The 14,493-nt window shown below is 42.2% G+C and overlaps 1 protein-coding gene across 3 annotated transcripts in view; it reads left to right on the top strand.

The window, feature by feature from the left end:
- The window catches only part of XKR4 (XK related 4), a 239,584-nt gene that overhangs the window by 26,637 nt on the left and 198,454 nt on the right, over nucleotides 1–14,493 (top strand). Inside the window, exon 1 of one of the 3 annotated variants that reach the window (XM_069957573.1) lies at nucleotides 14,154–14,229. The exons of the other annotated variants lie outside the window; for them this stretch is intronic. Coding sequence (XP_069813674.1) covers nucleotides 14,225–14,229 — 5 coding nt within the window. The 5' untranslated portion in view covers nucleotides 14,154–14,224. Of the gene's footprint in view, nucleotides 1–14,153; nucleotides 14,230–14,493 lie in introns of those variants that run through there. 3 annotated transcript variants of the gene reach the window in all.

Below are 14,493 nucleotides of genomic sequence, written 5' to 3'. Positions count from 1 at the left end.
TGCCCCTAGCAACCAATCAGATTCCACTTTTCATTCCTCACAGACTCTCTGGAAAATGAAAGGTGGAATCTGATTGGTTGCTAGGGGCAACTGAGCCAGTATCACTTTACACCATGTTTGATAAATCTCCCCCTTAGTATACACTGCGGCCGGGATCGCTAACTGCCGCACAAAACACTGACATGTCCAGTATGTGCGGCCGCTATTCATTGGTCACACAATGGAGAGTGCGGCTCCGGCACTCCATAGTGAATTGGGATGCGGGTGCACACTGATGTGCCCGCATCCCAATTAAGCACAAATGAAGATCATCTGGTCAGTACTGCAGTACCGGACTGGATGATCTTCACTAACACCGGCCGTTCTGTGACCTGGCTGGGTCACAGAACGGCCGCCGTTTCACATAGTATAAACCTTGTCTTAAATAGTGAATCTTTGTGTTTTCCTACCCACCCAGACACAGCCATGGACAGCTCGCCTCTTTCCCTCCGTCAATACTGTACACTTTACCTTGACTGTCATGATGTAGAGTAACAAAGCTCATAGAAATCTGAAGAGTCCAGAAAATTGCAGGATAAAGGTTCAGCCTGTTGGTGCATTTATAGAAGAGAACCACATGCAGACAATAACCAGGAGGGTAAAAGTCATAAATACAATGTATATAACAATGTCATACTATAAAATGATGTATGGAGATCTGGTCCAAGCTTTCTATGGCAGACAGAAAATATTTGACTTTGGAGACGATAGCGTGAATATATACATGAAGCAAGTAATTCCCACACAACATAAAGCATATAATCTTCTTATTGAGGATGACTATTTTGTTGAATAAACCTCCAGATTATTGTTGGAGCATGTCTTTTACAATAATACAGGGACATCATTTCCCGTCAAAGGCACTAGTGATATGTAATAAATAAGTAATCCGTACGCCTTCATATAATACCTACAGATGTGGCAGGGCTTATTGTTCCAGCATGTCTTTTACAGTAATACAGGGACATCCTTTCCCGTCAAAGGGACTAGTGATATGTAGTCAATAAATAATCCATTTGTATTCACATAATTCCTGCAGATGTAGCAGAGCTAAGATTGTCCTCGACACTTTGTAATAATATGTATTGTGTACATTATGGCTCAGCGTTATACTGAGGATGCCAGAAAGCCGACCCTGATTTTGCAGCAGTTGATCACGGACAGCAATCCTATCAACTGCTATGTCAGTGCAAATAATCATGAGGATATGTAGGGGTTAAATCCATGAACCAGTAAGAAGTACAGAATGCAGTGTATCGGAGCCTAAGGTGTTATTAATTTCATAGAAACAATGTAAGATGTGAACAGCCGTCCCTCATCTCGCAGAATTAGCTTTGAATTCGGCTAAGTAGCAAATCTATATATAGCAACAGACATGCTTCTTTCTTGTCTAAGGAAGCCTCAAGGGTAATGGAACCGTGAACTCGTGTAAACTCACCTGCTTTATCTGACACCAGGAATTCTCTGTACACACATGGATGAGCCTCGGTTATTCTGTGTGTGGGTCTCTATCTGCAAATCCGCATACTGAACTTAATGGCACCTTATGCTGGTAATAAGTAACGTCATGTGATGCCTACTCTGCATGTCATTATTTCTGTAAAAAAAATACTTTTGCTGTTTATTTAGTGTCATGGAGGCGGGGCCTATTCTGCTCTGGTGACAGCAACGTACACTGGTCCAGATTTGTTAATGTGTCACCGCCAGAATTTTGGCTAAAAAAAGTGGCGCATGGGGCTTTTCTACGTATTTATTATGCATTTTTGACACTGTACAAAAATGGGGCGTGGTCTATTTTGGACCACAAAATGCACCTGAATCTTGCTGAAAATTCTGGCACATTTAAAGATTGTCTAGTCTAATGGTGCGTTTACACAGGCAGATTTATCTGACAGATATTGGAAAACCAGGAATGGATTTGAAAAGAGGAGAAATCTCAGTCTTTATGACCCGTTCCCTGTTTATAGTCTGTTCCTGGCTTTGGCTTCAAAAATCTGTCAGATAAAAGTTTGCACTTAGTTTTAGTAAATGTGGACCACTGTGTATAGGAAGCTACAGCTGGTCTCAGCAGCCACTTACCTTATCGCATGTGACCACTGCGTGGTGTATTTTCCCTCCAGTCCCTGCCTCCTAACAGTTTTTTGTTATTTCCTTCAAACCCCCTTTTCAGTGCATCGAACATAAAAAAGAAGCAATTGTGCAAATCATCAAACTTTTTCTAGTTCTGTGTGTACAGCTTCTATACTAACCTGTATGTCTCCATGGTAACAGACAACAATTAAACCTTATGTAGTCTGATCCTGCAGTCCCACTGCCTTCTACCTGTGCCCTACTTGTCTACCTTTCAGCTGTGTGGTGGAAAGAATCGGGTAGGTGCAGCTCAATTGGGGTGTGGACTCTCCTGTGAAGTTTTTCTTGTCTCCACTTTTTTGTCATCGGGGTATTAGCACCTAGACCCAGTGATCAAAATTCTGATGTGTCGCTATTACAGGTGAAAGGTTTTATAGGTAACATCATCCATTAAATAACTGCCACATGGTCAGCATTCATTTTTGCCAAACCCTCCCCCCTTCAATTTCAGACCATTTGGCCATGTATTTAAGGAAAGTTATATACAATTCTAGTATATTCAGTGCAACGTGAATGGCCTGATAACTCTGATCCATCCCAGTAGCAGGAAAGTCTAGACACTAGTTCAATAAACATTGATTGGAACAACTGCTTTACATATGTTAATCCTTATAATATTTTATTGTGTCAAATCTTTATATGCATGTTATACCAACGGTAGGCTACTACTAGTGACCTGATGGGGTTAGGGATGTTACAGTGTGTACAAGTAATAAAAAGTAGGTGTGTTGCTATAACCATGCACTCTGGTTAGTGAGCCTGTACATATTGCAATTTATCAGTTTTGTTGCTTTTTAATTATTTGGTTCAGAACGTACAGACCTGTGTATTTTGCTGTCTGTTCAGAATACCTTGTCAATGTATTTGGCTTAATGTTTAAGCGGTAACGATGTGGTAAAATATTAATGGGTGTCACCAGGATTTAACTGCTAATACAAATAGATTTTCAAGTTTGCTATATATATATATATATATATATATATATATATATATATATATATAAAATTATTATTATTTTTTTTACAGTAACTGTGTAGATGGGAATGGCTTCCTCCAGTATTACCAAAATATTTACATCCCTGTATGTACAGAGGGGGCAAGCAGTTGGGTGGTAATGGTCATCTCATTCCACATATGTTGCACCTACACCTAAGTGTTGTCCAGTTAGCAGCTTAAAGGGGAACTATCAGCAGGTTAGACAAAGCTAACCTTCTCTTAGCTCCCTATTGCGTGCAGGGCACTGAGGATGAAGGTATGTCTCTTACCTTCATACTCGGCACTGTCCGCATGCTGTTTTAATGTAAAACTGTGTCCAGTGACCTATGACCTTCTAATTATTATTAGTGGTGCGGGTTGCCAGGGGAGGGCCAGATCTGCACTTTGGGGGAAGGACAGTGCACCAAACGATGTTACCGGACACAGTATTACATTAAAAACTGCACATACCTTCATCCTCAGCAGCCTGTGAGCAATATGGAGTTTTCAGGAAGGTTAGATTTGTCTAACCTGCTGATCCTGCTATCCAGGCAAAAAGTCCTTTTACATGGCCCAATAATGTATTCCGTGCACATAGTTCACATAATTGACTGTCAAGGGGTCGCTGGCCTAGGTCCAACAGAACACTAATTAAGACTATGTAGGCTATCCCTGCTCTCCCCTCCCTTCTCATCCAAGTCATCAGGGAAGGCAGATCACATCAGCTGGACAGCAGTGCAGGAAGAGGATGTGGGACGCACCTTTGCCTTTATTCAGGGCCGGTTTTAGACTAGATGTGGCCCTGGGCAAAGTTGAAGGTGGGGCCCCAAATACTGAAATATTTTAGCAACAATTTAAGGTCCCTATACATTTGACTCTTTTGTTGGTGGTACCTGTTGCTCCTGGTGGGTTCGGCCATCAGTGTAAGGTGTATGGGGCTCTCTGGACAGTCCTCTGACAGATGATATCAGTGGACATAGGGGATCAAGCTTGATGGAAAATCAATGCCCAACCTCTTTGTTCTCAGAGAGATAAGCCGGCATCAGATCTGTATGGCTATGGCTTTCCCCTCTCATAGAGAACACAGGAACACTCAGATGTGCCAAATTTCTGTGTATGGGGAGGACGGGACCGGATGGGAGAGATAATTGTCAGCTGAAGGAATGTTCAGCCAGCAGTTATTGGAAGTGTACGGCCACTTTTAAGGCCGTATTACACGGCCTGATATTCCGCAGAAGCGAGCGCCAATCTGGTAGAATGGAGCTCGCTTAGAGAGCCTACTACAGCAAAAGCTATGGAGGAGATTTATCAAACTGGTGTAAAGAAGAATTGGCTCAGTTGCCCCTAGCAACCAATCAGATTCCACCTACTTAGAATGTGAGTAATGAAAGGTGGAATCTGATTTGGTTGCTAGGGGCAACTGAGCCAGTTTCACTTTACACCATGTTTGATAAATCTCCCCCTATGTGTATATATACAGTATATCATTATGTGTGTGCAATCCTTGCTGTATATAGTAAACAATAAAGATATATACTACCTGATCATGTGCCCCGGTGTCCTCTCAGAGCGATAGCGTCCTGATTCGGACAATGTATTAGGGCCCTTACTCAGTTCAGAAGGTTACATGCCGGGACTGCCGCTATATGCCAGGACTGCCGCTACATGTCAGGACTGCAGCTACATTATGGGTCTGCCGCTACATGTCAGGACTGCCGCTACATGTCAGGACTGCCGCTACATGTCAGGACTGCAGCTACATTATGGGTCTGCCACTACATGTCAGGACTGCCGCTACATGTCAGGACTGCCGCTACATGTCAGGACTGCCGCTACATGTCAGGACTGCAGCTACATTATGGGTCTGCCACTACATGTCAGGACTGCCGCTACATGTCGGGACTGCCGCTACATGTCGGGACTGCCGCTACATGTCGGGACTGCCGCTACATGTCGGGACTGCCCCTACATGTCGGGACTGCCCCTACATGCCGGGACTGCCCCTACATGCCGGGACTGCCGCTACATTCTGGGACTGCCGCTACATGCCAGGACTGCCGCTACATTCTGGGACTGCCGCTACATTATGGGACTGCCACTACATGCCAGGACTGCCGCTAGTGGTGTAAACACAAGAACTATTTATATGAATTGCATTAAAAAAATAAAATAAAAAAATCACTATAATCAGGACCAAATATTACCTCCATACCGTTATTGAAGAAAACACACTATAGGCCAATATTACCACCATAAAGTGACCGCCCCATAATGACTCTATATACACTATATACAGACCAATATTACCGCTATAGACTGACCACTGTATAATGAATGACTCTATATACACTGTATACAGACCAATATTATGTGTCTGTAACTCTATGGCTGTACTTTTGGTCTGTATATAGTTTATATATAGAGTCATTAGGTGGTGGTCACTGTATGGCGGCAATATTGGTCTGTATATAGTATCATTATGTGGTAGTCAATCTATGGCAGTAATGACTATATATACACTATATACCGACCAATATTAATGCCAAAGAGTGACCACTGCATAATGACACTTTATACAGACCAATATTATTGCCAAAGAGTGACCACCGCATAATGGCTCTATATACAGACCATTATTATTGCCAAAGAGTGACCACTGCATAATGACACTTTATACAGACCAATATTATTGCCAAAGAGTGACCACCGCATAATGGCTCTATATACAGACCAATATTACCGCCATAGACTGACCACCACATAATATCTCTATATACAGACCAATATTACTGCCATACAGTGACCACCACATAACTCTATATACACACTATATACAGACCAATATTACCGCCATAGAGTGACCGCCACATAACTCTATATACACACTGTATACAGACCAATATTATGTGGCTGTCACTCTATGGCTGTACTTTTGGTCTGTATATAGTGTATATATAGAGTCATTATGTGGTGGTCACTGTATGGCGGTAATATTGGTCTGTATATAGTGTCATTATGTGGTAGTCAATCTATGGCAGTAATGACTATATATACACTATATACAGAACAATATTAATGCCAAAGAGTGTCCACTGCATATTGACACTTTATTCAGACCAATATTACCGCCATAGAGTGACCGCCACATAACTCTATATACACACTATATACAGACCAATATTACCGCCATAGATTGACCACTGTATAATGACTCTGTATCCAGACCAATATTATGTGGCGATCACTCTATGGCTGTACTATTGGTCTGTATATAGTGTATATAGTCATTATGTGGTGGTCACTGTATGGCGGTAATATTGGTCTGTATATAGTGTCATTATGTGGTAGTCAATCTATGGCAGTAATGACTATATATACACTATATACAGAGCAATATTAATGCCAAAGAGTGACCACTGCATAATGACTCTATATACAGACTAATATTACCGCCATTCAGTGACCACCACCTAAGGACTGAATACCACCTTATTTTTTTTTCTCACCGTATTGCCTTATATACATAGGAGCTGCAGCCAATCAGCGGCCTCAGTGGTCACCGGCAGCAATTACATAGGACTGATGAGGCCAGAGAATGGCTGCAGCTCCTATACACAGTCTATTCACCTCAACACTTGGAGTCAGCAGTGCTAATACACACACACACACATATATATATATATATATATATATATATATATATATATATATATATATACACACACACACACACCATTATATATATATATACACACACACACCATTATATATATATATATATATACACACACCATTTTATATATATATATATATATATATATATACAGTATATACACACACACACACACCATTATATATATATATATATATATATATATATATACACACACACCATTATATATATATATATATACACACATACACTCACACATCCATGAAAACACATTATACAGATTCAAACCATCCAGTCCACACACTATACACAGGACATGTAACACACACTACAGTCATCCATTATACACTTACATTCATACACATTACACACTACATGTACAGTATACTTACCCCCTCTAGCATGCTGGTTGTAGTGGTGAATCCCCCTCATGTTCCTTGCAGCAGCAGCATGCTCTCATCCTCACCCGGCAGCCCTCTCCTCCATCGTCCCGACAGCTCCACACCAGAGCAGGAAGTCACGTGCAGAGAGAGGAGCTGGAGGGAGGGGGAGGGGGAGCTACACACACGGAGCAGACACCGAGCCCAACGTCCTGCAGCCTCTGCGTGACCCCTGATAGCAGCAGCCAGGGATCACTGCCAGACGCTGCAGGACGCTGCCTGTGCTCTCCTCTCCTACTGAAACTGCGGGAGGGGGCCCCTGGGGGATGGGGGCCCTGGGCATTTGCCCTGCTTGCCCCCCCCTAACGCCGGCCCTGCCTTTATTGAGTACTGCTCTGTTTTACTGCTGCAAGCACATACGTTTTCATGAAAATATTGATAAATGAAAGAAAATATAAACACATTTCTTTGTATAACAAAGTCTTTATTATATGGTTTATTGTAACATTTACAATAAAATCCACCGAAATTTGAAGAAAAAAAATATATTTTTTGCATTGTGTTTTTATAACGCACAATTTGACAAATTTCGGGCTTGTGAAGTTTTCATGAGTATTACTACAATTACTAAAATAAAAAATGACTCTAATACATTGCCGCTATTGTGCTCCTGTCAGACTGCTACATTTCTAATGCCTGCAATAAAGCAAGGTTTCACCGGAAAAACGTGTTTGAGATTTGACGCCTTATTTTTAGCTGCATAACTCTGGAAAATAATTTGGTTGTTAAATTCATACGGCTTTTCTGCCGGATATATGACTATAACTTTTTCATTCTGTTTATTTGGCTTTTTTTTTTCTTCGGTTACAGTTTCAGCTTTGTCATTTATTTATGCGTTATCGGCCTGTTCTTCTGATATTTGCCTCGTATAATAGGGCCCCAATTCTGAGATACGTCATCTCACCTTGCTGCATTGCATGATGAAAATTAACATTAGGGAATAAATTTACCAAAGGATGTCCATGTACTACATAGCGCTGTCACATTGTCTATGTTGGTGACACCAGTGCATGACTATCGGGTTTTCTTACATGGCTACCTATCACCGATTCTCCTGTGTTTGTTGTATACATAAGGCTGGGTTCCCTTTTAGCAGTGTTTTTATTCTGTTTCGTAACTGTAGCCTAAATGAAATATGGACGACATATTGACATCAGTTTTCATTAGTTTTTCAATCCATCTCACATTGACCTCAGCGAATAAGAAATAAAAAAATAGGATGAATCCTGTAAGAAAACTGATCGTGACAGCGGCTAATCCAAAGTGATGCTTCTATGCAGTCCATAGAAATGGTCTGACTCATCTTTAAGCCATAGCCCTCTGACATCCTTCTGAGGAAATGAACAAATTTCAGGAGTGTCTGGACTATCTTTAAGGAGTCATTCACATGATGTTTTTGTACTGTATGGTGGCACGGGATGATGACATATTTGTGCAAGGACAAGCATGAGTCCCATTGATTGAAGTGGCCTTAAAGTATCAGCTTGTGACTATGTTCAGGTCATGTGTTTTACTTGGACTCAAAAGTATGTTGTGTTTTTGAGTCCACTTAGTATATTGAAATCATTGGGGCCCACAGCTGTACGAGCGTGGATTCATCAGCATCTCATCTCGACATTTTGCAGGCACACGAGGGCACAGATGTCAAAAGCTCTCCTTGGCCCAGCAATAACTTAATGCTCAATGTGCGACTGTGTTAGCTGACCACTGACCACTGCAATGATGTGCAGTCCATGTTGTGAGTGATTGAGCGCCACAGTCATGTGTCGAGTATAATATGAGCTCAGTAAACAGAGACTGACTGGACTATGCATAGACTGGCAGGAGAATGTGTGAAGATTTCCTATTTTTTGCAGTATGTACTGTATCCTGTGTTTGATTTTTTTTTTCTTAATTAAAAATTCTTTAACCTGAATGTTTATGAATCTGTGCAATATACAGTATGTGCAAAAGCAGCCTTGACCTAAAACCATTAGGTGTGGCAGGTTTTGTATTTCCCATAGCCAATATAATAATAATAATAATAATTATTATTATTATTATTATTATATTATTATTATTATTTTCCTGTAGCCTTGTCAGTATAGAATTGTGATCCTGCAATGTGTTCAGTGACAGTCATAGGTGAAAATGACAACTCTAGCAGAAAGAGTATAAAGGATGTGACTGAAGCACAGGAGGAAAAAAAAAATCACACTTTATGGTTGCTGAGGTTTGACACGACACCTTAACTGGTAGAAATCATTCACCACTTTTCAGCTTTTTTTTCTTCTAACAAGAAACTATTTTAGTAGTGTATTTGAGATTCAAGGAATACTACTTCTGTGTGACAAGATGCCAGACCCAGAGGTCAGGCTGGCAAGTCCAAGGGAATATGTATGACATCGGAAATGACCCAATTCTTAAGGGATTCCTCTTCCATCTTATTGTTATACAGCCCCAATTCCAGTAAATAGTTGGGCATTATGTAAAATGCCGTGATTTGTAAACGCATAGATCCATATGGTTAAAAGTAAGACATCTTACTGTGTTATATAAAAAAGTTTAAGAACTTGATGCCAACAATACATCTTTAAAATTCTAAAATATTGGGACAAAAGCAAGAAAAGGTTCTGTAAGGCAATTTGCAACAGTTGTGCTAGGAGAGACTTTTATGATGGTGCCACTGGTGCTAGGAAAGACATTCACAGTGGTGGCAGTGGTACTAGGAGAGACATTCACAGTGGTGGCAGTGGTGCTCGGAGAGACATTCACAGTGGTGGCAGTGGTGCTCGGAGAGACATTCACAGTGGTGGCAGTGGTGCTAGGAGAGACATTCACAGTGGTGGCAGTGGTGCTAGGAGAGACATTCACAGTAGTGGCAGTGGTACTAGGAGAGACATCACAATGGTGGCAGTGGTACTAGGAGAGACATTCACAGTGGTGGCAGTGGTACTAGGAGAGACATCACAATGGTGGCAGTGGTGCTAGGAGAGACATTCACAGTGGTGGCAGTGGTACTAGGAGAGACATTCACAGTGGTGGCAGTGGTACTAGGAGAGACATCACAATGGTGGCAGTGGTGCTAGGAGAGACATTCACAGTGGTGGCAGTGGTGCTCGGAGAGACATTCACAGTGGTGGCAGTGGTGCTAGGAGAGACATTCGCAGTGGTGCTAGGAGAGACATTCACAGTGGTGGCAGTGGTGCTAGGAGAGACATCACAATGGTGGCAGTGGTGCTCGGAGAGACAATCACAGTGGTGGCAGTGGTACTAGGAGAGACATTCGCAGTGGTGCTAGGAGAGACATCACAATGGTGGCAGTGGTACTAGGAGAGACATTCACAGTGGTGGCAGTGGTACTAGGAGAGACATCACAGTGGTGGCGGTGGTGCTAGGAGAGACATCACAATGGTGGCAGTGGTGCTAGGAGAGACATTCACAGTGGTGGCAGTGGTGCTAGGAGAGACAATCACAGTGGTGGCAGTGGTACTAGGAGAGACATCACAGTGGTGGCAGTGGTGCTAGGAGAGACATCACAATGGTGGCAGTGGTGCTAGGAGAGACATCACAATGGTGGCAGTGGTGCTCGGAGAGACAATCACAGTGGTGGCAGTGGTGCTAGGAGAGACATTCAGTGGTGGCAGTGGTGCTAGGAGAGACATTCACAGTGGTGGCAGTGGTGCTCGGAGAGACATTCACAGTGGTGGCAGTGGTGCTAGGAGAGACAATCACAGTGGTGGCAGTGGTGCTCGGAGAGACATCACAATGGTGGCAGTGGTGCTAGGAGAGACATCACAATGGTGGCAGTGGTGCTCGGAGAGACAATCACAGTGGTGGCAGTGGTACTAGGAGAGACATTCGCAGTGGTGCTAGGAGAGACATCACAATGGTGGCAGTGGTACTAGGAGAGACATTCACAGTGGTGGCAGTGGTACTAGGAGAGACATCACAGTGGTGGCGGTGGTGCTAGGAGAGACATCACAATGGTGGCAGTGGTGCTAGGAGAGACATCACAATGGTGGCAGTGGTGCTCGGAGAGACAATCACAGTGGTGGCAGTGGTACTAGGAGAGACATTCGCAGTGGTGCTAGGAGAGACATTCACAGTGGTGGCAGTGGTACTAGGAGAGACATCATAATGGTGGCAGTGGTGCTAAGAGAGACATCACAGTGGTGGCAGTGGTACTAGGAGAGACATTCACAGTCATGCTAGGAGAGACTATTACTCAGAAGGCAGTGATGCTGGGAGAGATAAGTGTTAGAAAGCCCCTATTACGCTTCCTCCTCTGCTCCCTGTAGAGTCCCATCCTCACCTCTCTCATACACTGGTGGATGCTTGGAGCCTTTTTACTTGCAAAACTAATTTATTAACCCTTAATTAGCTTCTCCAGTGGCTATAAAACCCATGACAGGCTTTGTGTGAGTGGGAGGATCTCCGGCTGCAGATATTCCCTCTCATGGGAGATGTTTTCCTCTATTTATTCTAAAAGTGAAAGCTCGCCCCTCCCAAATTGTCATGCTGTCCATTTGCATTAAAATATACAAACTATTGCTCATTTGGTTAATGGTAACAGCTTTAATTAATGAGATTTCTAATTACAGGATGGAGAAACCATGTAATGATCGACTTGTCACATTCAAGTACAAGTTGTAAAAAGCCGGAGTCTTATGGGGTGTTTAAATTCCATTACTTGTGGGCTTCATTTATAGGCTGGCTGCGCTTTTTTTTTTTTTTTTTTTTGTTCTTGCAGAATAGTAAATGATGTTTAAATGGTAGTACATTACACTGCTTGTAAGGAAAGGCTAAAACTATAAATATGTTAATGCTATGTCATTAGTTAGAAAACTGTGGCAATTCCTGACTTGTGATAATGCCAAAGGTTCATAAAAATTGGCTTCAGCAGCCGCCTCCTAGAAGTGATTTATATCCAGACGTTATTATTAGGAGGAGGGGAAAAAACTTAACACCCTTTATGTTTTTTTATTCGTTCGCAAGGTGCCTGTCTAAATGCAGTAAATCTATCTATCTATCTATCTATCTATCTATCTATCTATCTATCTATCCTATGTATTTGTTTATCTACCTGTCCGTTTTATTTTGTGTCAACCTATCTTAGTCTTGAGGAATAAAATGGGGGGGATTTACGAAGACCGGTGTACAAGTACTCTGGTCTTAGGCCCCACCCCCTTTTCCCCGGCAGGATTCACTAAGAGGCGCATGCCTCTTAGTTAATCCGGCTGGCCGGGCACCCGAATCTGCACCCAGCGTACGAAATCTACACCTGCTTCAGTTTAAGGTTCACACTACATACCATACCATAGTAATCACGGCCGTTGTAACAATGGCCATGATTTGTACAGTACCTTACCTACACATAGTATACACTCCGGCCGGGGTCCCTAGCAGCGCCGCAAGAAACTGACATGTCAGAAATGCATGCAGAGTAGCCCCTGTGTTTTTGTTTGGTTTTTTTGCTGATGAATCTGTCACATAAACATGCCTTAAAGGGAATGTGTCATCAGAAAATGACTGATTGTTAAAATATTTTTTTGAATTTGTGATCATTATTATTAAGTAAGGGGCTTGTCTGCTGTCTGCTGCCACCAGTGTTTGTGTCGGGAACTGCAGGGCTGTCTAAGCCCTGCAATTCCTGATCCTCTGCTCTGATCTAGTGCTGCTGCTAAAACAGCCCTGCAGTTCCCGACACAAATTATTATTATTATTGTCTTTTTTTAAATAGTTATATTACAAAGTCATTTAACTTTATTAGAGCAATGTATTAAACATTAATTTTTATTTTTCCAAGTACCCCTTTAAACTAAGAGGTGACACCAGTAGAGGAGACAATAGATAAAGCTCACAGCTAAGCCTCCCCCTCCTTGTGGAATGACCTCTTTAGAGGTCACAGATAATGCCCAGATAATGCCCAGTTTCCTTAAAAAAAATAAAATAATAATAGTAATAATAATAATTAAATAAATATATACCCGATATACTCATTTACAGGGCCCGATAATACCTGTAAATGAGCAGCAATCTGGACCTATTACATGGCCCGGTAATTAAACAAGGGCTGCAGGGACATCATTACCGATGTCCTTGCAGCCCTTGCTTAACTATATACAATACCTATCCACGTTCCAGAGCTGCTGCTGCGGTCTTCTTCTCCACGGCTCCCGCGCGCTCTAACTTCAGAGTGGCCTGTCAGCTGACAGGCCGCTCAGCCAATCACAGGCCGGGACCGTGGAGGCCCCTGAGTAGAAGCCCCCTTTGTCCTCCTCCCATAATGTGGCTTTTATGTCACATCATTAGGCATTTACATCCCTTTTTTTCCCGTGTTGCTTTCTATACAGATCCAGTTTCACCACCATACGTTTGGCAGGACGGCAGAGCAGGGTTGTGTTCACTATTTGCAAAGCTAATTGGTGATTAAAAATGTATCAGTAAGTGCAGAACGTAGACACGGAGCAAACGCTTCCTGGGTGTTTTATTTCACAGCATTTATATAAGAAACGTTACAGGCCGGAAAGGTTTTATAGATTGTTTGTGGACTAGTAACTTGACTGTTCTAGAGGTTTATTACCTCTTTTATTGGTGACTGGTGATAATTTAAATATCTGCGCCCCATATACTGTATGTAATATTCATTTATAGCCTGTACTCAGGTTTGGCTGGGTTTTCACAGAATGTCTCTACATAATACAGTTAAAGACTGAACTTCTACAAGGGATCATCTTCTCCGAGATGTGAGATGTCCTTGGGCACATTTTATGCGAGGAGTTATTAATTTCAAAGCGATTCGCTGCTGTGTTACATTTAATATCTTTGAGATAATTCTAGATAGTCAAGGCTTTCATTCACACACAGAGAGGAGATTTCTTTCCAAGAATGGCAGTAGCTTCCACGAACAGTACACTATGGCCGGGTTCACATGCTGCGGACAAAGGCTACAACGGGACTCCAGGTTTAATCCGCATGTACTACAATGACGTAGGTGAAATCCATTGCAAATCCGGAACAAATCTGCAGCAAATAGAGCATGCTGCGGATTAGAAGATACTCTCTAATCCACTCAGAATTTTTTCCACTGCATTTTAATTGGGGGTTTTTTAAGCTCCTTTCACATGCATTGTACTGTACTGTAGTAGATATTATGTAGGAAATCTGCAATACATATGCTATATGAGCGCTTTGTATTCTGTTGGTTCGGGCTGGATAAGACAGACAAATAATGGGATTCATAGGAAATAGTTA

This window comes from Dendropsophus ebraccatus, chromosome 2, assembly GCF_027789765.1.
Source record: "Dendropsophus ebraccatus isolate aDenEbr1 chromosome 2, aDenEbr1.pat, whole genome shotgun sequence".
In the NCBI taxonomy this organism is placed as follows: domain Eukaryota; kingdom Metazoa; phylum Chordata; class Amphibia; order Anura; family Hylidae; genus Dendropsophus; species Dendropsophus ebraccatus.
Note: the sequence above shows the minus strand (reverse complement) of the source record. Positions and strands in the feature narration are given on the sequence as shown.